General features: G+C 41.8%; 1 protein-coding gene across 2 annotated transcripts in view; it reads left to right on the top strand.

Annotated features, from left to right (window-relative positions):
- Positions 1 to 26598, top strand: part of LOC147012336 (protein-glutamine gamma-glutamyltransferase K-like) — a 48224-nt gene extending 21626 nt beyond the window's left edge. For both annotated transcript variants that reach the window (XM_085856412.1, XM_085856411.1), the window contains exons 2-17: positions 605 to 755; positions 1467 to 1625; positions 5231 to 5404; positions 5867 to 6112; positions 8444 to 8562; positions 8661 to 8768; positions 13704 to 13878; positions 13981 to 14119; positions 14221 to 14324; positions 16051 to 16139; positions 16895 to 17048; positions 20295 to 20476; positions 20563 to 20662; positions 23048 to 23208; positions 23346 to 23482; positions 25119 to 26598. In XM_085856412.1, the coding sequence (XP_085712538.1) occupies positions 641 to 755; positions 1467 to 1625; positions 5231 to 5404; positions 5867 to 6112; positions 8444 to 8562; positions 8661 to 8768; positions 13704 to 13878; positions 13981 to 14119; positions 14221 to 14324; positions 16051 to 16139; positions 16895 to 17048; positions 20295 to 20476; positions 20563 to 20662; positions 23048 to 23208; positions 23346 to 23482; positions 25119 to 25263 (2307 nt within the window). In that variant the 5' untranslated portion in view covers positions 605 to 640 and the 3' untranslated portion in view covers positions 25264 to 26598. The remainder of the gene's footprint in view (positions 1 to 604; positions 756 to 1466; positions 1626 to 5230; positions 5405 to 5866; positions 6113 to 8443; positions 8563 to 8660; positions 8769 to 13703; positions 13879 to 13980; positions 14120 to 14220; positions 14325 to 16050; positions 16140 to 16894; positions 17049 to 20294; positions 20477 to 20562; positions 20663 to 23047; positions 23209 to 23345; positions 23483 to 25118) is intronic.
- The last annotated feature ends 249 nt before the right edge of the window (positions 26599 to 26847 follow it).

The following is a 26847-nucleotide window of genomic DNA, read 5'->3' on the forward strand; positions in this document are numbered from 1 at the left end:
CCTCCAGGTTAAAGGTCAAGGTTAAATGGTGGTTTGAAAAAAGAACACCTTTTTTTTTGTTGTTTTTTTTCGCTCAATTTTGCCAATGCAGAATCTCAAAGACCGCTTGGCCTTCCAAGATGTTCTTGCATCATAATAGTGTACCTGCACTGAAGTTCTGCATCTGATATTCGATTAGTGTCCTTGACCTACTTTTTTGGATTGTGACCTAATTAACAAAAAAAAAACTTTTTGATCATAACTTGAATAATTTTCCTCCGATTTTCATGATGTTGAGTTTTTTTGGATACATTATCGATGTGGACACATTTTCTTAATTTAAACTCTATCCTTAAATGGAGAAGGTCAAAGTCATACGGCGATCCAAATAAAATATGGCCATCATTGGATCGTAGGCTTGAGGGAGGCCTAACCTTGTTGATCACTTTGTGATCACGGATATCCAGTCACTATTGACAATGTGTTTGAAGAGGAAGTTTCATTCTTGCTATGTTCACATTATTCTTACAAATTGATGTAAAGTAGTGGAATTTGAAGTTTGTTGGTTTTTGAAACTTCACTTCTCCCCTCTCCTCCCCTTCTCCCCCCCTCCCTTTGCCACCAGGTTTCTCATCCTCAAGAATCTGAACCATCTCGCAACATGGGAAGGAGGTTGAGGCCCCGTGGACATAGAGGTGTAGGACGCTGTTCCACATTCAAGCTGCAGAGCTTAGCGGAAAAGCAGCCTGGAAGGTTTAACAAAAGGAGAAGTGCAGGTAAGAATCTGGAATGTGAGCCCTGTATTTTTCTACCTCGTTCAAAAACTCCACCTCCCTCCCCCCTTTGATAAATTGAACATGAGAGATGTTATTTGTCCTCGTCTCCCTCTATTTTGCTCCTTGTCCTGCTGTTGGTGTGTTTCTCCCCCACCCCTCCCCCCTCTCGCTCTTTCTGTTACATCCTGATCTGTGCTATGTTCTAGCTCCTCCAGGAACCTCTACATTGTATACAAAAAGGCAAACCATCGAGATAAAATTATTTTGTACCTGAAATTCATTCGGTTAGAACCCAACATGGTGGTAAAGTACCAAAGCTTTATCTCAATTTTTATTCTTTTATTTATTTGCAAAATGCACGAGAGAAAGTCAAACATCACGGAGTAGAAGGATACCGAAAGTAATCATTGAGAACTGTAATTGTATGATTTGTGCAAAATAAAGAAAACGCACAAGTACAGGGCCTTGGGTGAAAGAGCATTGTCAAGGAAAGATTTTTTGTTTCGAAGTAGGAAGCCGTCTATTTATTATGGATGCAAAAAGATAGATTTATTTTATTGTCTCTGTCTCCCCCTGCTCCATTTCCATTCACCACGTACAAATGGATATTCGATTCGGTTGGAACTTTGTTGACCTACCTGTGCACTTAAACCTCCTCGTATGCTAGATTGTAAAACATTTGACTTTACTTGTGAATCTTCTTCACAACAGATCGACTGAAGCCTTCTGATTGGAGACACCATAAAGGAAAAAAGGAAGGAAGGATCTTTTACAATCTGAGAAGTCGACGTACTTCTAGTTCTGACAGCAGCAGCAGCAGCAGCAGCAGCAGCGATGAGGAAACTCCGAGAGCTCCAAAGGAACCAAAAGGTGTTTGGTGCTCAACGTTCTGGATAACACAATACTTTATTAGTTGTCAGACTCTCAGAGCAGATGAAAGTCACCGATGAGGGTTTTATTGTGAAGTCTCTAACCTTCCATTCGAAGTGTGCAAAGGTGTTTCCTGAGATAAGGAATAGGAATGTTTTGAATTTTCTTTTATTTTAATGGTGTTTTCATTTGTAAGAAAGGGCTGACAAGATGTCCTAGAGGTATGCACACTTGCCTCTAAGCTGTCTCGCCTGGGTTTGAATCCCGACCCAGCTATAAACTGTCATCCCAGTGTTTCACAAGCAGGGTGATACATCAATGTGTGCGTCGTCCCTCGGATGGACGTTAAACTGGGCGTTCCGTCTGCCGGCATTCGTTGGTGGACGTTAAAGATCCCACGGTGTCCTTTGTGAAGAGTAGGCGAGCTATCGCTGGAACCGTGAACAAATTCCAAATTCCTGCCCAAACCATCAGAGGGCACTGCATCAGCAGTGCAGCCACACCCTCAGCCAATGATGCCACTCCAGAGCCTTGTGCTGCATATGAATGAAGATCAGTCGGAAAAATGAATCACACTTGTGTAAGTACAATTGAAAAAAACGTTTTGTTTTCATTGTACTGTTTATCACTTTGACGTGTTTTCTGATGGCCAGACAGTCAGTCCCACCATTTCTTCAACTGGAGGAATGTGAGCGAGATTTGCACATCATGGTGGCTCAGTTGATTAGTGCGCTTGCTGTTGAGCTGTTTAAGGCCCGGTCACACCTTGACGTTTTAGCCAACGTATGCCGATTTTTGAATTTTTTTTCTAAAACGCTGGCACACGTTGAATACGTTATGGGTAAGTTTTGATAACATTGAGAGCACGCTGAAAAACACTGCCATACGTCGTTGTACGTTGGCTTTAAACGTTGTACTTTTCGGTTGTCGTCAAATTTTTTCATGCTTGAAATTTCACGACGTGTGCCGGCGTATGACTCACACGTTCCGCTACGCTGGCCACAAGTTGTATGCACGGTCTGCGGTCGTTGACAGACGTCAACACATGCTACTTGTAAGTTAATCATAAGTTGAGACACGCCGAGGTAATGTTTAGCGAAACCCGAAACTTATTTCTAACCTATGATTAACGTGTTGTTGGCACGTTACGCGATCGTTGCCACACGTCGACAGACGTTACTTTTAAGTTACTCATAGGCTGAAAGATGTCGGTATAATGGATCGTCCTTGCGTCAGCGTCCACGGCCACGGCCAGGACACTTATTTGCAGCATTCTTCAAACTTTTCTTCGGCATGACGAGGATGTTCACACTTCGATGTCTCGCTTGGCTATGATTCCAATTGTCCATCGGCAGCGTCTATTTAAAATAGTCGAGTTTGAGCGTTTTAACACGTTCAGAAGAAACGCTTCAAATTTCCAAACCCCAGCGTCAAAAAACAAAGGCGAGTGACAGCAATTTAAATCGTTCATTGTAAACAATGAAAATATCTGAGTGGTACCGTTTAAAAGTCGTTGAGTGTAAAAAAAAATCCAATTGTTGAGCGCAAGCGTCTACTTTCAATAGTGGAGATGCAGCCATTTAAATCGTTGAGTTTATCATTTTAATCGTTAAATCGTTAAATGCAAGGACGATCCATCATAACCCACACCCTCCCCCTCACACTCACCTACTACTGCCAACATGAACAAACTACTACTAATACTAATACTGATACTGATACTGATACTGTTACTGCTGACATGGACATCGACTCAAAAAGGACTCGAAAACACTGTTGGGTTCCCCTTTTATGAGCAGCATTTTTATATACCAATTCCCAAAACCGCTGGGAACACGTCTTTATATGGCAGTTGTAAGCTAGAAACACGTTCATTTATTTTTTTGTCGACCGGAAGACGTCATTGGAATACGTCTACATACGTCGATGTGTGTTGGGACTACGTAAAGAATTGGTTCAAAGCACGTCAAACATAAGTTAGAAATAAGTTTCGCGTAAAAAAGACATTACCGCGACGTGTTTCGACTTATGAGTAGCTTATAAGTAGCCTTTGTGGACGTGTGTAAGCGTCCACATATCGTGTGTAAAACTTATCCCCATCACATGCGGAACATGTGTCATACACCGAGTACGTCGTAAAATTTTGAACATGTTTAAAATTTCTTGACGTACTCTACTTACTACGACGTATGATAGCGTACTTTAGCGTTCTACTCACGTATACTAAACTTACTCATACCGTATTTGACGTGCCCCAACGTTTTAGACACATTTTTCTTAGGTCGGCATACGCTGGCAAGATCGCCAAGGTGTGACCGCGATGTTGTCACTTCCATTTCTACGGCAGTTATGATTCGAATCGTTGTGCGTCAGCCTTTTAATAGGCTACGTCACGACATCGTCAGCAATGCGTGCAACGCGCTATGCCTAAGTTAGACTATCGTTGGGCATCGGTTGTGTAGGCCGACAACAGGTTCAGCATTCGTTGGTATAAGTTATCTATAACACAACGAAACGTTCTGTGTCCATTACCAATGCGTTATACATAAGACCAAGTCGCTATGAATACGTCCGAATCTTTAAAAAAAAACATCAAAAGTTCAACGTCAGCCAGCGTTTTACATACATTTTAATACGTTGCCATCGCTGGCTAAAACGTCAAGGTGTGACCGGGCCTTTAGTCGTAGTTCTATCTTTAAGACACTAAGAGGATTTGATTTGACGAGCGACTGCTCTTCCAATGCATTGCCAGAAGTAGGCATTGTATCATGGAGTGAGCATTCCTTTCAATGTGGACCTATAGCCGGCTATCCCATCTGCATTTGGTTTGCGGTTGTTATACATCCCACATATATTTTGAAAACGGAGGTCTTTGAGATTAGTTGTATAATTTTATTTTTGTTTATATGCAGAGTCAAGGCTCGTGGAAGAGCTAGAACAAAGAATGTATCAGGAAGCAACGGGACAAAAGGAACAGACGAAAGAGAACGGGAGAAATGCCAACAGCAGGGCTGATGGACAACATGGACAGAGAGGGATAACAATAGTTGCAGATAATGAAGAGTAGTAGGGGAGAAAGCGGTGGGTGGCCATGATGGATACAGAAGGGATCAATAGAAATACCTACAGTATGTTGGTTGAGTTGCTGCGATGTGTGGATGACACAGACATGGTCGTCTGAACGGCCTCCTCCTGGGCCTTGTATTTCCTTGTAAAAATAAAATGATAGCCAACTTGACTTGAGGAGAGATTCTACAGAGAGGTACAGCATACTGAATGTGCATTGCGATGTTAACCAGTTTGTCGAGAATCATGACTTGGTCAACAGTCCTTCAAATAATTTATTCGACCACAATAAAGTTTGGTTTTTCATATCTTGTGACTTTAAACAGAAGAGGTGAAATCCACTTGCAATTCCCTGGGTCACACACAGACAAAACATTAAATATAAGACGATGTCTCAAATGACTCGAGCCGAGGTCTACATGGTTAAAAAAAGGAATCCGTGCATTGTTCGTACAATAGCCCGATTATGTTGATTTATCTGAAAGTCCGAGCATTGGAATGTTATTGTTGGAGATGTGTGTGTGCTCCGCTGTCTCCAGTTGAAGTGATCCAGATCGACTTCCAACGGGAGGCCAACAGCATAGCCCATCACACCGATGAATACGAGTGTCCGGATGGCGTCGCGAGGCGTGGCCAGGCGTTCGATCTGCAGTTACTGCTCAACCGGCCCTTCCGAAAGGACAAGGACTCGCTGTCTCTCCGACTGACTGTAGGTGAGAAAATGAAACTGTTGCTCATCAAGGAACACTTTCCCCATTCATTGATGATGAAAATAGTCAGCCATTGCATGCCGGTACTCGAGCCATATTCCCACCTTGGGGTTAGTTGTACCATGAGCACTACCTGCAATATGTGGAGAGTGCTGCGGTGAGGATAATGCACAGGCATGCTGGGCTAAATGGCCTCCTGTGTTTAATTTCCTTTTTATTTCCTTGTTTAAGTCACATAGTCAATGGTTTGCGATCATGGGTCACACATACCTCCTCGCAATTCTCATTTTCTCGGCAAAAAAAAAAAAAACATTTGTATCGGTCACAACCCAGAGCCCAGCAGTCACAAATATATTGCGTTATTAATGCTGAGACATTCTCAGCCCCATCTGCAATTCATATGAATCCTATTGTCTGATCATTTATAATGCCTGTTGTTCTTTCTTTACCTTCTCCTCATTTTAGGGGAAAAGCCACAGATGAACAAAGGCACAGAGATACACCTCCGCGTCTCATCATCACTTTCCTCTCGCAAGTGGAGAGCTAGCGTGAAGAACGTGAATGCTTGCTATCTTACCCTGAGCGTCACATCACCACCAGACTGTGTGGTTGGCCTTTACACGTTGGATTGGGTCAAGAGTTACCTGGCGGAAGGGGAGACACCATCGGTGAAAACACAGTTTTACATCTTGTTCAACCCATGGTGCATTGGTAAGGATGTCTATGTGGTGCTTAGATTTCTTTTTACTGATGATTTGTATGAAGGAAATTGGTGAAATTAATGACAATCCAAGCAAACAGAAAGCATCTCAAAATGCAAAGCCCACGTCCACGTCCACTTTGTACTCAAACTAAACTTCATGAAAACCACAGCTAAAAAATGTAATTATTTTCAATTAAAGTTTTCCATATTCTCATAATGAAGGTTTGGTGAAAATTTGATGACAAAAGCTCAAATGGAAAATAAAGAAAAGCCGAAGCGATGACAAAACCCGGTCGTCTCGTGCAGCACGACAGACGGGCTGATAAGACCTATTTGTATGAACTGTGACTTTTCCATTTTACATTTTGACCCAATTATTAATTAATATTCTCCATATTTTCATAACAAACACACACACACACACACACACACACACACACACACACACACACACACACACACACACACACACACACAGTTGGAAGCTGAAAAGTTCTCAAACAAAACTTTGAGAACAAGAAAACTTTACAACTCGGTCCATGAATCACGATCCCTTACTGGGATGGAGGTGGATACTTTGAGACTTGGAAGGGCTCAGTTCCACCTGAAACGTCCATGTTCCACGTTCCACATGAAGATAACGACCAATGACACACAAACACGATTACAAAACCCCATATACAGCTGCCTGGCAGACGGGCAAAGGGAGAAAATATCTGGTCTCCAAATTTTGCAAGGTTACTTCCTATGTGACCCATGGCTATGTGACAACCAATGTGACTCGCACCCCTTATTATGGGTTTGCTCAAGTTGGATGCAAGTCTGCAGCAACAACTCAGGCAGGAAATCAGAATAGCTTCAGTAACTTCACTGTGCCTTATGGGCAGGGGCGGTCTTTGTGATTATGGGGAACTGGGAAAAAGTCGAGGATGGGGCTCCCCATAACCCCCCCCCCCCCCCGATTCCCACCCAACCCACTCTGAACGAGAATAAAGTGCCCAATTTTCACAATGCGTGTCCCTTCAATATGCCTCATGTTGACTTAATGGTTAGGGTGGTGGGCTTGGGATCCTAGGATCCTGAGTTCAAATCCCTTTTGACTGTTGAATTAATACCAGGTGGGGTTGACTCTGCCTGTCATCCTTCTGAGGTCGGCAAAATGAGTGCCAGCTTGCTGGTATCTTGTGTCGGAGTGGCCATCCAGGATTGTGCCCAATAGCCAAGGAGACTGCTAAGGGAGCACCAACTCCCTGCACAGAGTATGCTCCTCATGGATAGATGGATTTCTTCTGGCTAACTTTGCCTCGGGTGGCCATAAAATAGCATCAGCTCGATTGATGATGTGTGTATGTCATTTCTGAAAAAAAAAAACGACAAATAGCGCTCGCTAGATCGTCATGTGTCGACGTATGGGCGTCATTAAAATAGATATAACCTATGAACGCGAGTGGAATAGCTCATTTGCGAAGGGAATTTAGACATCTGGAACGTGTTGATGTTGGAAGTTTTTGCTGTCAGAGAAAATTGAAATACAGCAGATGAAAAAAAAAAAGTCATATTTTAAATTCTACACAGTGGGTGATGTAATTGATGGACTCTTCAGTAGGTCATGTAGTATATCACCACCACCGGCCATTGGAGTCCCCTAGTGTGGGGTCCTGGTCAATTTCCCAGGCTGCCCCGTAGATAAGACCGCCCCTGGCCTCGGTGTGTCAATGGGTTTACATGTATTCAGGTCACTCCTCAATACAAGTCCTCACTGAGCAATGCACATGCAATGCTATAACGTTTGTCGAAAACCATCTCCATAAAACACCAACTCCAGTCACAACAAGGTCGTGGCGGATGAAGATATGCGTTGCATGTTCTATAATATACCATCTCAATCCTCTCGAACATTTGTGGAGTCTTATGGGTCATCACAGAGTTTGTATACACGCATGCTTTTGTCAACCAACGATGCATTATAACTATGGACAAACTGTTAAAAAATGCCACGTACACCTTGTTGCACCTGGAATCCGGGTCATGACCAGCCCGAGCTGGTATACAGACTGAAGGTGGCTTTACGCACTATTAGGATCATCTTTTAAGTTTTCTGACCTGCCAGTGTCACCTTTTCTTGACTTTAACGAGTCAATCCTCTTGCCACGAAAACACCAACATCAATTTTCTTTCCTTTAGTGGCCGGAATGATTTGTACAAATCAATCCAGAGTGTATGTTGCTCTGTGTTGTTCTTTAGAAGGTTAGCTGGCATTTTGAATTTAAAAAATTCCTTTGGTTGAAACTGAAAACACGTGAAGTTGCAATGCATTTGGGTGTTCACGTGTGCAACAGATGACACCGTGTACATGGAGGGTGAAGATGAAAAGAAGGAGTACATCCTCAACGAGACGGGAAAACTTTACATTGGAAGCTCAAACGATATAAGCAGTCGCAGCTGGAACTTTGGACAGGTTTGTAGAATAGTTTCAACAAAGTGTGAGATCCATGAGTTGTTTGATTGGTGGAGTTTGGTGCATTTGGAGAACATTGTTTGTCCGGTTATTCGCAGTTTGAGGAAGGAGTGCTCCAGATCTGTTTTGAGCTGTTGGATAACTCTGAAATGCCGGTGACCGCTCGAGGCAACCCCGTCGACTTGTGCAGAGTCCTCACTGCCATTGTGTGTGAACATCTCACCATGAGTCTGTCCAGTTCTCATTCACTTTCATTCTCTTTGCACCATTTTTGCTTGCTTTTCGTCCATCGCTCTTTCCAGAAAAAAATCTCCATCACCTGATCAAACGTTCCTCTACTCATGTGCTTTATCCATGCCTGATCCCCACCCTCCCATTCCTTCCCTTGACCCAACTAAATGTCTTCCTCCTCTTCTTCCACTCGTGCCACAATCCTCCACCCTCTTTACCTTTCCTACAATCCTCCCTTCTCCTCCTCTCACATATAATTTCTTCAGTTTAATTTATTGGAATCCCGACATGTTAATTAATTAATTTATTAAATTTATTTTATTTTATTTGAAGGCTCCATTCGTGGACAGTATAGTCCTCATCGAGGCGAGGCCTTAAACAAAAGAACTGCAAAGATAGAAAAGTGAAAAAAAAGAGTGGATAGTCGAAGAGTTTTTGAGGAAGTAACAAAAAATCTGCTTTTTGAAAGGGGGAAGGTCATAACTACTTGGAAAGACATGAGGGGGTAAAGAGTTCCAGAGTTTAGCAGTGAAGGAGAAGAAACCAACATCATCATGGCCCACCCTTGAGTTCCCAATAGCCACACAATAGCCACGATGTAGTGGCTTGGCGAGTATTTTTTGGTCTTGCTAATTGCGGAGGTACACAAGCAGTGAGTTCTCGGGAGCAGAAACCAAAGTAATATCCATGGAAAGGAGAAAGAGAGTGAACTTTGCAGCGTAATTTGAGCAGGTTGGGTTTTGAGGTCGGATTGGGAGAGTTGACAATCGGAACGAATTTGGATTCAATTATGTGCAGTAAGTACGGTATGTGGGGTGAGAACCTCCCTAGATGTGAGGGCAGTACTCTATATTGAATGGATGACTCCTAATCCATCAGAAAATTTGTTTGTCACAAAATAGCAATGAGGTTGTGAGAAACATATACAGTACATGTAGGACTTTCCTCAAGCCTTTTTGGCTTTTGTCTTTTTGATATTCTGCCCAGGTGATGATACAATAAGCAATGTATAAGGTGTAACTCCACTGGGCGAGTCCCTTTACCCGATCAAGTACATATATGTTGTTTAAATCAACAAAGAGATTCAAATATCACAATTTCAAACATCGGCCAATTCTCTCCTCTCTTTCTCTCTCTTTCTCAGGTAGGTTTGGTGCAGTCAAGGTGTGTGTGTGTGTGTGTGTGTGGTTTTTTTTTTTGCCTTCCGAGAAGTCGTCAGGACAGTAATTTGTAATTTTTTTTTCAAGGTGTGTTGATAACTCACCTATTTTTTTTATTTATTTATTTATTTTTAAGAAAGACACCTGTCCTCAACGTTTTATGGCATCATTGGCAAAATGCATGGTAGGATCTTCAATATACTCGTACACCAACACACCCAACTCAACATTCACCGAGTGGATGGCCGAGTTTGTGATGCAATGCCCTGCCTGTGAAGCACCAATCCGACAGTTTCTACTCAGGTCAGGAATCGCACTCAGGCTATAAACAGCTCGAAGACGAGTACAGGGTGGCTACAATGTCTTGTCACCCGTTGTAAAAAGTGTGACATTGCCTTTTATCATATTAGCTGACAACACTTAAAGGTTCTACAAGTTATACCTCAGACATTTGCAGTACTCTTACTTTAGTACACATTTTACATCACATGACACGAGCCTTAAGTGTTCAGTGGATCTGCTTCTTTTTTTTTCTGTATACCTTGTTGAAGCTTGTATGAGAGTGAACACACACACGCACAGCAAAGGGGGGGGGCATGAGACAAGAGGGAGGGGAGAGGGAAGGACAAAACAGTGGGGAACAGACATTCGGAGATCCGTGGAAGGGAGAGGGATGGCGTGGGGAACACGGGGTGTACAAGATGGACATTACAGGGACTTTCAGGAAGGAAAGCAGGGAATTTGAAGGAGGTGAGTTTGGGGTGGATTAACGGGGGTAGAAAAGATTGTGGTTTTGGATGGGGAAAGATAAGAGGTGATGGTGAACAGCTGTTTTGAAGGCCTGGAGGGAAGAATGGGATTGAAGAGAGTGAGGGAGTTTATTCCAAAGGCGGGAAAAAAGAGGAATGAAAGAGTGAAGGTGAGCAGTGATTTGTGATTTTGGTAGTTTTACCAGAAGGGGGTTACTGGCAGACCTTGAGCACCCTGTGGAAATATGGGGGGGGGGGAATAACGTAGACAGAGCAGGGGGGGGGGTGAGACCGGAGAGGAGATGGCAGAAGACAGAAAGACCATCGACCTGCCTGCGGTGAGAGAGTGAAAGGCCCAAGGACTCAGCCTCATCGTGGGAGAGGCCAATGATCCAAAATGCCTTAATTTCCACAGCGTGAAGCGGAGAAAGGTGGGAGGCAGGAGAACCAGCCCAGAGAGGAGAGCAGTACTCCATCAGGCTGTGGATGAAAGCTTTGTAAGTGGTCAGGAGCTCAGGTGTGCCGAGGAAGGACTTTGCACAACGGAGGATTCCCAGTTGTCAACTGGCTTTGGAGGCCAGGTTTGAAATGTGGCTTTCCCAGGAAAGATCATGGTAGATCGTGAGACCCAGAAGCTTGAAAGAAAGGACTTCTTCCAGAGGATTGTTGAGAAAGTGGATGGGGGTTTTTTTTAAATGGTCCTTTCAGAGAGACATAGTGAGAGTGTGAGATTTGTCCGGATTGAGAGACATGTTCCACGTGTTGGATCAGTTTGTGATTTTATCCAGATCTGCAGAGAGCGAAGAAGCGGCTGCTTGTTGGTCTGAGAGATGACAGATGGTACGGCAGAGGGTGGAGTCACCAGCAAAGAGTTAAAGAGGATTTTCCAGAGAGTCGGAGAGATCATTGATGAAAACCAGAAAAAGAACAGGGCCCAGAACGCTACCTTGAGGAACTCCAGCCTGGACAGGAAGCGGGGATGAAAGAACTCCATTTAGGGCCACACGTTGACTGCAACAGGAAGAAGTCTGTGATCCATGAGTGGAGATGGCCTTGGATACCATAGGACGAGAGTTTGGTGAGCACGGCAGGGTGCCAGACCGAGTCAAAAGTACGTGATATGTCTTAGGATACGGCTCTGATTTCATGTCCGGCATTGAGGACCTCCATCCATTGTTGGGAGAGCAGAAGCAGCATATCCAGGGTAAAGTGACCTGGTCTGAAACCAAATTGATGATCAAAAATCAAGTCATTGGAGAAGACGAAGCATTTAATGTTTGAAGCGATGATGAATTCCATAACCTTTGTTCTCGTTTGTGCTCGGTCATTGTCCTTGCTGAGAATAATTAGTGGTTGTGGTTTTGTAGTGCTACTGTGCAACAATCTTTAATGAAGCCCCAATCAAGGGAATTATCACATGCTCACAGGTTTGGGCTTCGCGGTGGCCAGTCAAGTGGAGCGGGCAGCACCAGTGACCCACGACCAATCCAACGTTCCCTGAAAACCTTGTGTTCCCTGCTTGTGAATGTTCGTGAATCCAGACACTGACAACTATCCATTGTTTAATGGAGTAATTGCTTGTATCGCCCATGGTCATGTTCACTCAATTTGAAAAAAAGGGAACGAATTAACACTCCACACAAAGACAATGTCACAAGTTTTATATGGTGCGACAAGACAGTATGGCCACCCTGTACAAGACTACTGCACCTTCCTGACGTACTCAATGATTTTAATGAGGAGCTTCTTCTTCATTCGTACACAGCAGAATGCTACAGGGTAGCATCGTTGGCCAAATGCATGCTTTGCTGCTGATGCAATGCCCTCTACTGGTCATGGCAGGAATTTGTAATTTGTTTGTGGTGCTGGTGATAGCTCACATACTCTTTACAAAGGACACCATGGGATCTTTAACATCCACTAACGAATGCTATTAGACAGGACGTCCAATTTAACGTCCATCCTAGGGACGACGCACACATTGATGAATCACCCTGCCTGTGAAACACCGGGATGACAATGTAGAGCTGGGTCAGGATTCAAATCCAGGCTAGACAACTTCAAGGTGAGTGTGTGTACCTCGAGGCCATCCTATCAGCGAAATGGGAGCTATTTGGATCACCTTACCTTCTCTAAATAGGTCCAGGTTTTAATCATTGGTGTTTTTTGTTTCCACTATTGGTTTAGGTTTGACTCCATGGCGTACAGCAATGGGTGTCCATTCACTTCTGCTACTTTACTGTAATTCTAATTTTCTTATGTCAACTTAAGGTTTCCAATAAATAACTCACAATGACAATGGACAGAAAACAGTAAATATAACACAATGCATGGCCAACTCAGATGTTGATTGAAGTCTCACAAGATATATATATATATATATATATATATATATATATATATATATATATATATATATATATATATATATATATACGGTACATATACGTCAGCGGAGTATGCTTTCACACTGTAAGCAATAACGAACCGTGCTTCCCCTTGTTTCAGGTCACTCACCTGCATTTGTTTTTGGATTTTACTCCATCAGTTTATTGATTTATGTTTTAATTTTCGGATGCTTTCTGGTGGTTCTGTGATTTTTCCCGGTGTATCGGCTTCGATGTCTGTCGGCACGCAAAATTTCAGTTTTCTGCATCACCCGGAAGGTACCGAACATTAGCATCAGTCGGTGAGTGCGTCAGTTAGTGAGTGATTGGAATGAGCTTTATATTTAGATATACACACAAACAGTCCACTTCCCATAGTGGTTAGTATCTCTTACTCGACGTTATGTTGATCCCATCCATCGTTCTACCTGTCTGCCAATGCAAACAGATTCTAGCATTCAACAGTGATTCGTTATTCATTCTAAAAAGTGTTTCCAGAGCCACATCACAAGTCAAAAATACATCAGTCTGCTTTATTCCATGTGGTTTGGACACATTTCTGCCGTATGAACACAAAATATTCTCAGAGTGACTTCTTATACAATTTCCTGCAGATCAACAGCCAAGATGATGAAGGAGTGTTGGAAGGCAACTGGTCTGGTGAATACAAAGGTGGCACAGAACCCACGCATTGGTTGGGAAGTGTGGAAATCCTGAAGGAGTACCACGAGAAACAGAAGCCTGTGCGCTATGGCCAATGTTGGGTTTTCTCAGCAGTCCTGACTACCGGTGAGGATCTTGCCTCTTTCCTATCAATAGACCTACTCTACTCAACAAGATAGTCTACTCTGAAACCCTAAACATGAACCCCTGACCCTTGATTTTCCCCAGTTATGCGCAGCCTGGGAATTCCCTGCCGGAGCGTCACAAACTTTGATTCGGCCCACGATTCTGACAAGAGCATTACCATCGATGTGATTTTTGATGAAGACGGCAAAGAAGTGGAAAAAATGGAATCTGACTCCATTTGGTGATTATGCTAAAGCTTCCCCGCACATTCTCCAGTAATTAGCTTGGGTCCTCCCTCTATCTAACATCCTTTTCCTCTGCACCTTCCATACCTGATGCCAGGAACTTCCATGTGTGGAACGACTGCTGGATGAAACGTCCTGACCTGATAGATGGGTTCGACGGGTGGCAGGCCATCGATGCCACACCACAGGAAACAAGTTCTGGTGAGAACTATTATTTACAGCTCTCTCACCAAACGTTTTTTTCAATATTATCCGCCACTAAGTTTAACATTCTCGCCTGGCGTTGACTTCGTGGTTCGGGTGGCTGGCTTGGGATCCTAGAGTCCTGAGATTGAGCCCCGTTGGCCGCTTAATCAATACCAGGTGGCATTGACTCAGCCAATCATACTTTCGAGGTCAGCAAAATGAGCACCAATGTACTGGTAATAGGGGCACTGCATCATTGGCATTGCCACGTCCCTAACCCATGATGCAACCAGCAGCCACAAGGCTGTACACGAGGGTTTGTGTGGGTGTTTAACATTTAACTGGGATCTTCGGGGTTTTTGACATGTTCAAGGGAGAATTGTAAGCGACAGTAAATGTCACAATGTACAGTAAATTTTCAGATTGAAAAGCATTTGTTTATTTTCTCAGTTACACAAAAAGCACCAGTGTCATCATTTGCCATCTATAGTACAATGGCTATTTTCATTTTTTGCTATCGATTTTATCAATAACATTATATTTCGATTTCTGAACAACACTGTAACTAAAATGAAATGAACATGCTGCATACTTTCTATTCCTCTTCCTTTCAAAAGCATGCCATTGATTTTCTGTGATCTGACAGCAATAACTACTTTTAAAACGAGAAACAGCAATGGACGACTGCGAACCCTCGTAGGACTTGTTTTTTTATGGTTTCATAGATGTACTTGTATTCCAATTGCATATACTTTATGGAGGTACTGCTTGAAAAAGAGAATGTGTACAACTGGATACCACTAGGTGGCGAGTTTGGCCTACGATAGAACATTCTGTGTGGACAAACAAACAAACAAATAAACAAACAGACAAAAATTCAATACCCTCTCCTCTGGCAAGGGTAATAGTGCACTCAATTGCACAGCCTTATCCTGATAGTCTCTTCCTCAAAGCTTCATCCTCATACTCCCATTGTCATAGCTTAATCCTCATACTCCCATCCTCAGAGCTTCATCCAGATACTCTCATCCTCATACTTCATCCCCATACTGTCATCCTCAAAGTTTAATCCTGATACTCTCATACTCATCATTTTATCCTGATACTCTCATCCTCATAGCTTCAACATGATACTCTCATCCTCATAGCTTCATCCAGATACTGTCATCCTCATAGCTTCATTCACGTAGCTTCATCCTGATACCATCATCTACAAAGCGTTATCCTGAGACACTCATCCTCATTGCTCCATCATGATGCTCTCATTCTCATAGTTTCATCATGATACTCACATCCTCATAGCTTCATCATGTTGATCTCACACTCGTAGCTTTATCGTGATACTCTCTTCCTCATGGTTTTAGCCTGACACTCTCATCCTCAAAGCTTCATCCTCATAGCTTTATCTTGAAACTTTCATCCTCATTGCTTCATCATGATACTCTCATCCTCTTTGCTTTATCCTGATACTCTCATCCTCATTGCTTTATCCTGATACTCTCATCCTCATTGCTTTATCCTGATACTCTCATCCTCATTGCTTTGTCCTGATACTCTCATCCTCATAGCTTCATCATGATTCTCTTATCCTCATATCTTCAACCTGGCACTCTCATCCTCGTCATCGCTTCAACCAGATACTCTCATTCTCAAAGCTTTATCCTGATACTCTATTAGCTTTATTCTGATACTTGTAATTTTGGTTTTATTCTCCTAATCTCAACCTCATGTCTTCATTTAGGAGTATATCAGTGTGGTCCATCATCATTGAAAGCCATCAAGAATGGCATGGTGTACCTGAATTACGATACACCCTTTTTGTTTGCCGAGGTAAGCATCAAAAGATATTGCTTTTTGTATCAGTAGACGTCTCTCTTTCTTTTCACAACATTCATTTGCATCATACCATGTCGTGTACGTGTGTGGATGGAGACTTTAAAGTGGGACAATTCGAACTCCAGAGGTATTGAAAACTCACTGAAGTAAAGCAGCAGACTCACCCACTTTACAAAGCATTTGGAAATTGCTCGAAAATACAACAAAACTTCAAAATCATCATCAAATTCTACGGAAGCTATGTAGTATGAAGAAGTAGAGCGAGAATTGGCAAAGAAACAAGACAATTACTTTACACAATATAGTGTACCTTTCCTCAAATAATGAAGGTTCTTCATCCATTTTTAGCACAGATGACCAACACTTGAATAAGCACCTGGACATCCATCTTGCACCATCTCAGGGTGGACCATTGTAATTGCTATTCTCACTTAAACAAGCGGTTTGTTTGTAACCTTAACTTCCCATCTCCATAAAACCACACATTTGTGGTTTCTCAATCATTGCGAAGGTCCTTGAGAAGGGTGAACCCTAAACATACGAGAATTCTGCTCGGATTCTGTTTGCATAGTTGTGAAATCGGTCAACTTAAAGGCATTTGTATTTGGTAGTTTACTAACTGTGTGTAATTATGAATATAAGTTAACAGCAATTTATGCAATAATAAAGTGATTGCTTTGAGATATTTCACGAGACTCGTTTCTCACGGCGACTTCACCAAAGGTGTTGAAACCAAACCCATGTTGCAGGTGAATAGCGATCGAATATTCTGGAGACTGAATAAAAAAGGCCGTCTGAAGCCCTTTTGGAGGAATAAGAATGCTGTCGGTCACTTCATCAGCACGCAGGCAGTGGGGGGGAAAGGACGAGCGGATGTTACAAATCTGTACAAGTACTTAGAAGGTATGTGAAGACTGATTTATCATTTATCACTGAATCACCTGATGAGCGTTGAGCATGTCGGTTGTCAGGGCTGGTGGAGTTGCACACCGTGGATGACCTTGATGAGGCAACAAGTATAGTTTTTTCTTTAATTGATAAGTTATCGAGGCACGATTGACAAAATATTTTAGTCTGGATAGTCATCCAATGGTGAAACAATAAATGGGATGTATGCAAGCTTGATGACGTTGCAAGTAAACAATTTGGAGTTCTCAGCAGGATAAGTTGTTTACAAGTCTATGGGATGATTACGTTATATCACCTCCACCACCGAAGGTGAAAGAAGGTGATGTTTTCACCCCTGTCTGTTTGTCTGTTGGACGAAATTAGAATTTGTCTGTTGGACAAAATACAAATTCAGACAAAATTTGGTGGGCAGGTTGGGTGCGTGACAAGACTAACTGATTAGATTTTGGTGAAGATCCGGATCCGGCTGCTGAAAGTTTTTAAGTGATTCTTCACCATTGAGTGATTGGGCCAAAAACGGTATATAGCACGATATCTCAAAAAGTTGTGGACAGGTTGGTTGTGCGACAAGAAGCCAGTTAGATTTTGGTTCAGGTCCAGATCCAGAGCCAGCTCATCATTGGGATACAAAATGTAAACTACTCAGCCTGGTTTAACCCATTGAACCCTGAGCTCCTTGGACTTTTGGCTCCCCCACCCTGGGCTCCCTGGAGAAACATCCGTCCACTCGGGTATATGGAGGTTTAGATCGCGGCCAGTAAACCGTACCATAGAATAGCTTCTTAGGAATGTTGCTGTATAAGAAAGGCATTCGGACAATGTGGAATATAAAAGCATCTCGTTTATCAAATAATTTTGGTGTGAAATTTATTTTTTATTGATATCGATTTGTAATTCTTAAAAAGAAACTGAAGTGTGAATTTGGTTTTCCTTTTAAAATTCGAGTTATTTTGGATATATATCATCATGAAGCTGATCAAATACAAATCCATTGCTAGTAAATCATCAATTAATCTCAAGATGTTTGCACACCTTCCTGCAGTTGTTAGTTCATTCCTGCACACATTTTGGACCCAATCAGACTCATAGATGTGCAGGAATAAATTTACAAAGAAAGAGGCTGGATCTGAACCCATGGGTGTCCCCACTGTCTGTTGGAGTATCTTGTACCCAAATGTAAAGAAACTTGTTTCGGAGAAATCGAATACTTTCTTTAAGTTTATTTTTTGAAAAACTACATGAATATTGATTTTACCTTTACAGACCAGTTTGCTCTTTTTTTGATAAACTTTAATGTATATTTTATTACCTCCTGCAAATGTTTTACCTACCACTCAGTCCAGTGCGGTTACGAGCTTGTCGTGTGGAATTGTTGTGTATAATGTGGAAAAATCACACGTTGATAGAAGTTTAGCCTTATCCTTGTTATTAATGTTGTAGATAATGTCGATTACAGGTTTGAAATTATATTTATCAATGATCCAGAATTTTTTTAATACTGGCATGTAACCTCACCTTTTCATGGTAGTTTTTAAAGCATTTATAAATTATTTTCATCGCCCCCCTGTCATACTACCCGACAATTGTTTCAAACTACATTTTCTACTTGTGATGATGAACCTCATCTTACAAGAGTTTTTGTGCATTTTTGGGATCCAGTAGATGAATGGTAATTTATGATGTCTATCTGGAACGAACAGGCTTCTCTCTTTTTAGTGATTTACATGGTGTTGTATAAAGTCTATTTTATTATCGTTACTTATTTTGTAAGTCTTTCAGAGTACAGTATGCAAGTCGAATTCTTCCAAAAGTGTTTAGATGTGGAATGTTTCACATACAAATGCAATATTATTATTTGCTTTGTCAATTGGAGCAATACCACATTGTGTTTGAAGCTGTTTTAAATAATCACTTGTCTCTGGATTGTTTAAAATTACTTTTGGATTCTTGATTTGAACTTTTCTTCGCAAATCAATAATTCCCCTTTAAACATGTTTCTCTCCCTCCTGCAACCATAAAGGCATTTGTGTGTGTTTGGTACTTTGTGTTTATCAATTTGTTCTCTCATCCATTCCATCAATCCTATCACCGTAAGTTCCATTGTCTTATTCCAATTAATCCTGTAATTTTCTCGATAATTTGGTCCTTCCGTGAGTAATGCACGTAATTTTTTTTTTTATCTTTCACTATTCTGAGATCACTTGTGATAATGTGTTTATGATGTGGATCTTTAAATGTGGAATGTCCATAATTACAATGATGTGTGTTACTCAACCGTTCCTCTCCGTCTACAAATTTCACGGTTTCCTCAAAGTTGAAGTTTTTTTCCCTGAATTGCATTTCGTAAAATCTACTCAACCCTCGGTGGCTCTCTCTGTTGTATTGTTTCTGGAAATTTATCCCACACTTCCTTCTGCTGTAGTATTTTCTCTGCATTGATCATTTCCACACCTTTATTATAAAACATAATTTTGATATCATTGTCTCTTCTATGATTAACGGTCTTCAGATTTCTCTTTATACATTCAATTGTCAATCATCTCCAGAATTGCTTCCATGTGTTGGATTGGGAGTTCCTCTTAATCACACACACACACACACACACGCACACTTGTTAAACCCTGTCTCCCGCTACATGGGTTATGGGCTAATGAACATTTTTAACCTTCAGGTCAAGAGAGAAAAATTATGGTCATACAATTTTGAATGCTTTTAAATCAATCTCATACCCTTTATAAACATAGCCCAGCAATTTGACATGCAATGGTGCACATGATAACAATTACTCACATGCGTGTCTGTCATGGCACTGCAGCATGACTGACATGACCGTTGACATGTACACTAGTACATGTCGAAAGAGGCTGAACAACATGGAAGGTAACACTCACCCCTACCCCTCTTTGCCCCCATCCTCTCACCATTTAACCTTCCATCGTTCTCCACCTTATTTGACTTCCCCTCTCAGTTTTGAAATCCCATATCTGGTTTTACACGAGATGTTCATATGTAATTGTTGTGCATATTCCCACTGTTTTATTCAATTCAAAGTCCACACCGCACCCTGGTTATTAAAAATAATTTCTGTAACATTAATCTTTATTACCTACAGTAAGGTGCCATTATTCCTTCGCACTCTTCCTCGAAGTCAAGTGTCATCAACTTCACATCATTCAACTCACCACCCAGCCCCACACTTCCTCTACCTCCACCTCCAACAATTTTAACCACTCTCCACAGGTTCTGAAGAAGAAAGAATTGCAGTGGATCTGGCCTGTAAACATGGTGCACTGGCCCAGGAGCTGAGTTTGGAAGACCTCAACGATGTGACAGTTACGGTGAAGAGCAAAGAAGAGGTTTTCATCGGCAGCAAAGTGCCCATATTCGTTACTTTGAAAAACTCTGCACACCAAACACGTCAGGTGATTCCATTGTCACTGTTGGATGGCATAATGATAATAAAATAATAATTGGCTTTTAACTTAGCTTGCTCTGCTCTCATCTCAAGTTGATCATGGTGGTCCGGGTCAACGTCATTTACTACACCGGTGTGAAGAAGGGAATGTGCAAGGAGGAGACATTCAACTTGACATTGGAGGCCAATGCAGGTAAGAACAGCAACTTTTGTATAATGAGAGAGGTATTAAGGAAGGTGGGCAATGTACAGTACTTGTCTGACCTGACACAGCTGATGGGAGACAAAACAGATGTTAGATGTTGTGAGTGATTTTATTTCTTGATTATGTATGTATAATGTAGACATCGATTTTGGTTTTTGCTTGGGATGTTTTCTATGAAAGATTGTAGCATACTCTTGTCTCATCTGTATCGTGTTAAATTCCACTCTTACTGTAAGAGTGGACTGACCAGTTTTCTTGTTGTGAAGGGCAAACACTCGAGGTATCAACCATTGTCTTGTACAAAGCTGGATAGAAATAGGCTTAACCTCGTCAGAACTGCCTTCCCAAGGGTGCCAGTGCCACCCACCAAAAGTTCCTATGATGGCAGATTCGTTGAATGGGTGGGGGAAAGGTGACGTTATGATCTCGAAGATTCTAGCCACATAATGCAAGGATCACTGATGTAATGACGTCATGAAAGGTGATGTAATGACATGAAGCTTTGGTAAACGATGGAAGGAAACGTCATGTGAACCGATGGAAGACAAACTAAGATGGGTACTGAAAAGAAGAGTGAGATTCAATTGATTCAGGAAGGTGGTACAAGTGGGGGGGAAAGAAGAACATAGGAGTTTTAGAAGACCGTTAAGCATGGATTTGTTGAGTTTCACAAGGAGGACGTGTCTGGAAGAATACATGCATCCTGGATGAGCTGGGGAGCTGGTTTGTAGAAAGGCTGAAAGAGTAGAGAAAACAAGACCAGAAGAGAACCAGTAGATAAAAGAGACAACCAACCTGTCTGCGATGAGAACACGGACAGGCCTTATGCTTATGCTTCTTTGTGGGAGATGTCCTTGATATTGAAAGTTTTGGATTCCACAGCAATAGAAGTGAAAGGTGCGAATTAAGCAGCAGCACCAGTCCATAGAGAAGAGTCGTACTCCATTGAGCTATGGACAAAGGCCTTGAAGGCTGGGAGAAGTGCAGATCTACTGAGGAAGGACTTGACATCATGGAGGACTCTGAGTCTGCCTGCAGTTGGATTTGGAGAGTATCTTTTTGAGAATATTTTTTTTCCAAGGTGAGGTCATGACTGATGTTGAAGCCCAGAGGGACCGATATTCTTCCAGTGTATGATTGAGGAAGTCGATTTGTCAGTATGCTCGATTGTATTTCTGGAGAGACAAGGTTCGGATGTGAGACTTGTGAGATCCATTGAAGATCTGAAATGTTTTCCTCTTCAGTATTATGCCACACCAATATTGTGTCCCTCGTGATTTTTGAAAGTAACGAGTTCAAGGGGGGCACGGCATTGAAGTTCACAAAAAAGACTGATTGTACTTGGGAAGATCCCTTTTCAGAACTGAAGGCATCACCATTTAGTATGGCCTACAGAACAACTATACTAGTTGGTGGTGCTTTTGGTTTTTATGCTTGAAGGTTATATAGAAGGGCAAGAAACAAAACAGGCATTTAATTATTATATGTGCAGGACTTCATACAATTCAGCACAATGTATCGTGGTGGAAAAACGGCCTTGAAGATTCACAAAGAGACTTCTGCCTAAACTTGCTTGTTTGCCTCTCCTCTTCGAGCCATCAGGTGCGTAATACTGCCAAAGCAGTTTCAATGGTGATGGTTACAATCCTGGACAGGTCGGCACTCTGATGCAGGATACTCAACACCGGCATACTCAAATAGGAGGGCAGGGATTTTTAATTTGTCCACGGTGCCGGTGATAGCTTGCCTACTCTTCACGAAGGACCCCATGGGATCTTTAATGTTCACCGACTAATTCCTCCAGATGGGACGCCCATCCATCCGAGGGACGGCACACGCATTGATGAATCACCTTGGTTGTGAAACGCCGGGACAACGGTTTATATCTTTGACAGGATTAAAACCCGGGCTAGACAGCTTAGATGCGATCTCTATAAAGTTGGAAGTAGATAATTAAATGTGCAAATATCTCAGATGAATAGGAAGGTGGAAACAATCATTTGAGCTATTGTATAAATTGATATGGCCATGTCTATCTATTTACCTGCGATTTGGTCCAGAATATATAATTAAAGCAAAAAGATCCTCCACCCTCACCCCCAAGTCTCACCTTCCAACACACGGATTATCTCTCATCATCACCTACTTCTGAACTCTTGCCTGTTTTGTGAGATGAGATGTGTCTTCATCTGTCCATGTTGCCTCTTAGCTTCTCCCATAAGCTCAACAGGGACTGTGAAAGAGGGACAGGGACAGATGTAAAACGGAAGTGGTGGGCCAAAAGGTCTTTTTCCTCCATAAATTATTTTAAATTCCATATGGGACACCAGATGACACATTTGGAGCTGATTCTGATGTCATTCTTGTCTGCAGAGCACAAAGTAGAGCTTTCTTTGGAGAGCTCCAACTACATGGATTTGTATGAGGAGCACTGTGCTCTACAATGCGTCGTAACAGGACGTGTGTTAGAGACTAGAGAGCCCATCATTGACCAACATACCTTCCATCTAAAGGAGTTCAGTCTGCCCATGTTGGTGAGGTTGGCTCAATACCAATAACAAGATGTTTCATGCAGCTTAACATCATATCCTCACATTCCCTTTCGGGTTTTAAGCTATATTTTCTGAAAAAAACGTTTTGTCTCAGTATCTCCATTCTCACCACCCGACAGTTGGAGGGGAGGGCAAAACAACAGAAGGAGTCAAAGATAAAATTGTCCTTCAAGAACCCTCTGGACAAGCCACTCAAAGATGTGATGTTGAAGACAGAAGGAGTGGGATTGAAGACCGGCAAAGTGATCAACCTTGGGTGAGCTTTTAACTTGCCAAATAGCAGCTTTTAACCTCTTCATTGAGGTTTCTGTACCAAATCAAATAAGTACTTTTGTATTTATTCTTATTATTTTGTGTGCAGCACATGGTTGTGAGTAGCATCATTCACTGAGGTAGCAGCTGTGCCACTGATGCAGTTCCCCCTGGAGGTTAGAGCGGAATTTGTAATTTGTTCATGGTGCTGGCAATGGCTCGCCTGCTCTTCGTGAAGGACACCGTGAGATCTTTAATATCCACCAACTAACCATAGCAGACGAGACATCCAGTTTAACGTCCATCCGATGGACGACACACACGTCCATCCTTGATAAATCACAGTGCCTGCAAAACACCGGAATGACTGTCTATAACTGGGCCGAGATTCGTACCCAGGCTATACAGCTTTGAGACTAGTCCCTCTCGGGTTTAGGTTATGCTGCCAGCCCTTTTTATCTTGCCAAAACGAAGTTTTTGCAAGATATGTAAGTCAGCTCGGATGTTTTTTTATATTATTTTATTTTTTTGTCTGTAATCACGTATAAAAAATATTGCAGAGCACAGTTATCATTGGAAATTTTTGTAACTTCGCATATCAGAGGCCTATAGAGGTCCCTTTCAGCGCATAAAATTTTGAAGGTCAAGGTCAAAGGTCAAGGTCACTTTGTCACAAATCAGGGGAGTCGACGAAACCCTTATTTTTTGAGTAATTTTGATCGGATCGTCTTAAAACTTCATGGGAATATAGTTCATGGTCTGGCGCTCAGCTGATGAATTTTTGGTGGCGATTGGCCTTGACCTTCATGTTTTTTTTGTTTTTTTTTGGTCTGTAATTATGTATAAATCACTCTACAGAGCACAGTTATCATTGGAAATTTTTGTAACTTCGCATATCAGAGGCCTATAGAGGTCCCTTTCAGTGCACAAAATTTTGAAGGTCAAGGTCAAAGGTCAAGGTCACTTTGTCACAAATCAGGGGAGTCGACGAAACACTTATTTTTTGAGTAATTTTGATCGGATCGTCTTCAAACTTCATGGGAATATAGATCATGGTCTGGCGCTCAGCTGATTAATTTTTGGTGGTGATTGGCCTTGATCCTCATAGTTAGCACCTGAGGTCAAACATATTTGACCCCAAGGTCAAATTTTCAAGTTTTAGGAACCATATCGTGTAGTACCTCAAATTGAACACCTCGATGAGTGCTTTCTAGATATGTCAAGCTTGAGACATTATGACGTCATTTGGTGACGTTATGAGGCAAACGCATATTTTTCATGGTTACTCTGGAGAACGATTCTCATCGGAATCTCTCGTAGACAGATATTCCTCAAGGAGTCACTCCTGGTGGATAGCAGCTCTGTTCACCTCAGTGTGACCTTAAAGAAGTCACACGTGGTCACCTTTTGGCAAGATACGGGTCACCCTGAGGGTGACATTGGTTTATTTACTTGTTGTTCAATTATATCAAAATACTTTTTGGATTGTTCTCGTATCAGAACAAAAGTTGGTAACATTTCATATCGATAAGCTTTACATGCATTGCAATGAACCTATGGCAGTTACATGTCATGCTAAATAACCTGATATTACCCATATCGGTTTGATTGACTCTGATGCAAGCGCTTCTGCTCGACAGGACGATCGCACCAGGCCACGAAATCCAACAGGAGGTTGCGGTGGTCCCAACACGAGCCGGATCCCGTACATTGCTTGCCATATTGTCGTGCAAGCAGTTAGTTCAGGTCCGCGGGGAGCTCGATCTGGTGGTTGAAAAAGCTTGATGCTAAGCATAAAATCTGAGCACAAAGAGAAAGGAAAACAAAAGCTTTATTTACACTCTCTCAACAGGTGCTAAAAGATTTCACAAAGGCTCATGGTCTAGCAACTGGATGTCACTTTTATGTCGGAATTGGTGTGGGATATTTTGATTTTTTGATGAAAAAAATGTTGTTGTTTTTTAACTGGGATCACACTACATTTTTTTTCCACTTTGTTTTTAAATATTTTTTTTTGTTAACAGCTCGGAGCAATGGTGTTTTACCGCATCATTTTCAACAACACGTTTATATTGTCATAACCAGCATTTCCACACACTGTGTTTACTATACATTAAAGTTTAGGGATAAGTTTCTCATTAATCGATTCATAATCCTGGTACAATTGGCCGCTATCTACGACTACTTCTCAAACGGCCCCAATGATTTCCACCAACTTGTGGGGTCTGCCAGGGAAAGTCTTTGGCCCAAGTCTTTCATGAACCTACTGGCCAGGTGCGACGTTAGACCAAGGCTGATTTGGGCAGGAATTTGTAATTTGTTCATGGTGCTGGTGATATCTAAACCAACTCCACGAAGGACACCGTGAGATCTTCAAAGTCCATCAACAACCGGTGCACACATTGATGCCTCACCCTGCATGGGAAACATCAGGATGGCAGTTTATAGCTAAGTCGGGATTCGAACCCAGGTTAATGCACATACCACCAGCTGTACTATAATCCATTAAAAACATGAACAGAATGAAGAAAATGTTGAGCAAACATATCACAAAAAAGTTTTGTTTTTGACTTTGCTCATACATTAATTAAATAATGAGATGCTTTAATACCCTCATACCAATGTAAAGTAAATACAGGTGTGTGAAAATGACGTTTATTACCTTGAAAGCACTGAACAACTTGCAGGTAGAAATGTTAAAACAACCCAAGTGTAAAAGTGTTGGAGCTATCATGAAACGACTGCAGTCGACTGAATTTTTTTGCACCTCAGTGTACTTTCACCAGTGGGAAGTAAATAATCTGTTTAAAGTAATTGGATAAACACCAAATCCATGGATACCAATGCATAGGACAGGACAGGTGTGTTTGTGTTCCTGTGTGTCTATGCGGGAAGACTAACGACCGTATTTTCCATAGCATTTGGAAATTCCGTAATACAAGTGGAAAGTTATGCTAAAAGTTAAATATTGTGCTGTGGGATCCATTTTCCTTTGGTACTTTGTGGGTTTTTGGCTCATCATTTCTCTTTAACAAGACACCTTTAATGCTTTAATATCTGGAATGGTTTTTATGTTTTTCCTGGATTTCATTGCATGACAATAAAGTTGTTTTACTGTTCTATCATTAGTTTGCCTTTTATTTGAAAAATGAATAAGCTAATAACAAGCCGGTAGGCGACGAGGGATCCGCTAGGATCGAAGCGCTGGATGCTATGCTTTTCATTCTGACCGATCCACCGACGAAGATTCATTGCCAAGACGTATTGGTTCACATACAATTGTTCCTCTGCCAGGCAAGATTTTTCCTATTGCGTATTTTGACAACTGGCACTCCTCAGAGTGGAGATGGAGGAAAGTGTAAATGACAA

This window comes from Eptatretus burgeri, chromosome 15 (assembly GCF_056783735.1).
Source record: "Eptatretus burgeri isolate ZD-2024b chromosome 15, Ebu_testis_v1, whole genome shotgun sequence".
NCBI classification, from domain to species: domain Eukaryota; kingdom Metazoa; phylum Chordata; class Myxini; order Myxiniformes; family Myxinidae; genus Eptatretus; species Eptatretus burgeri.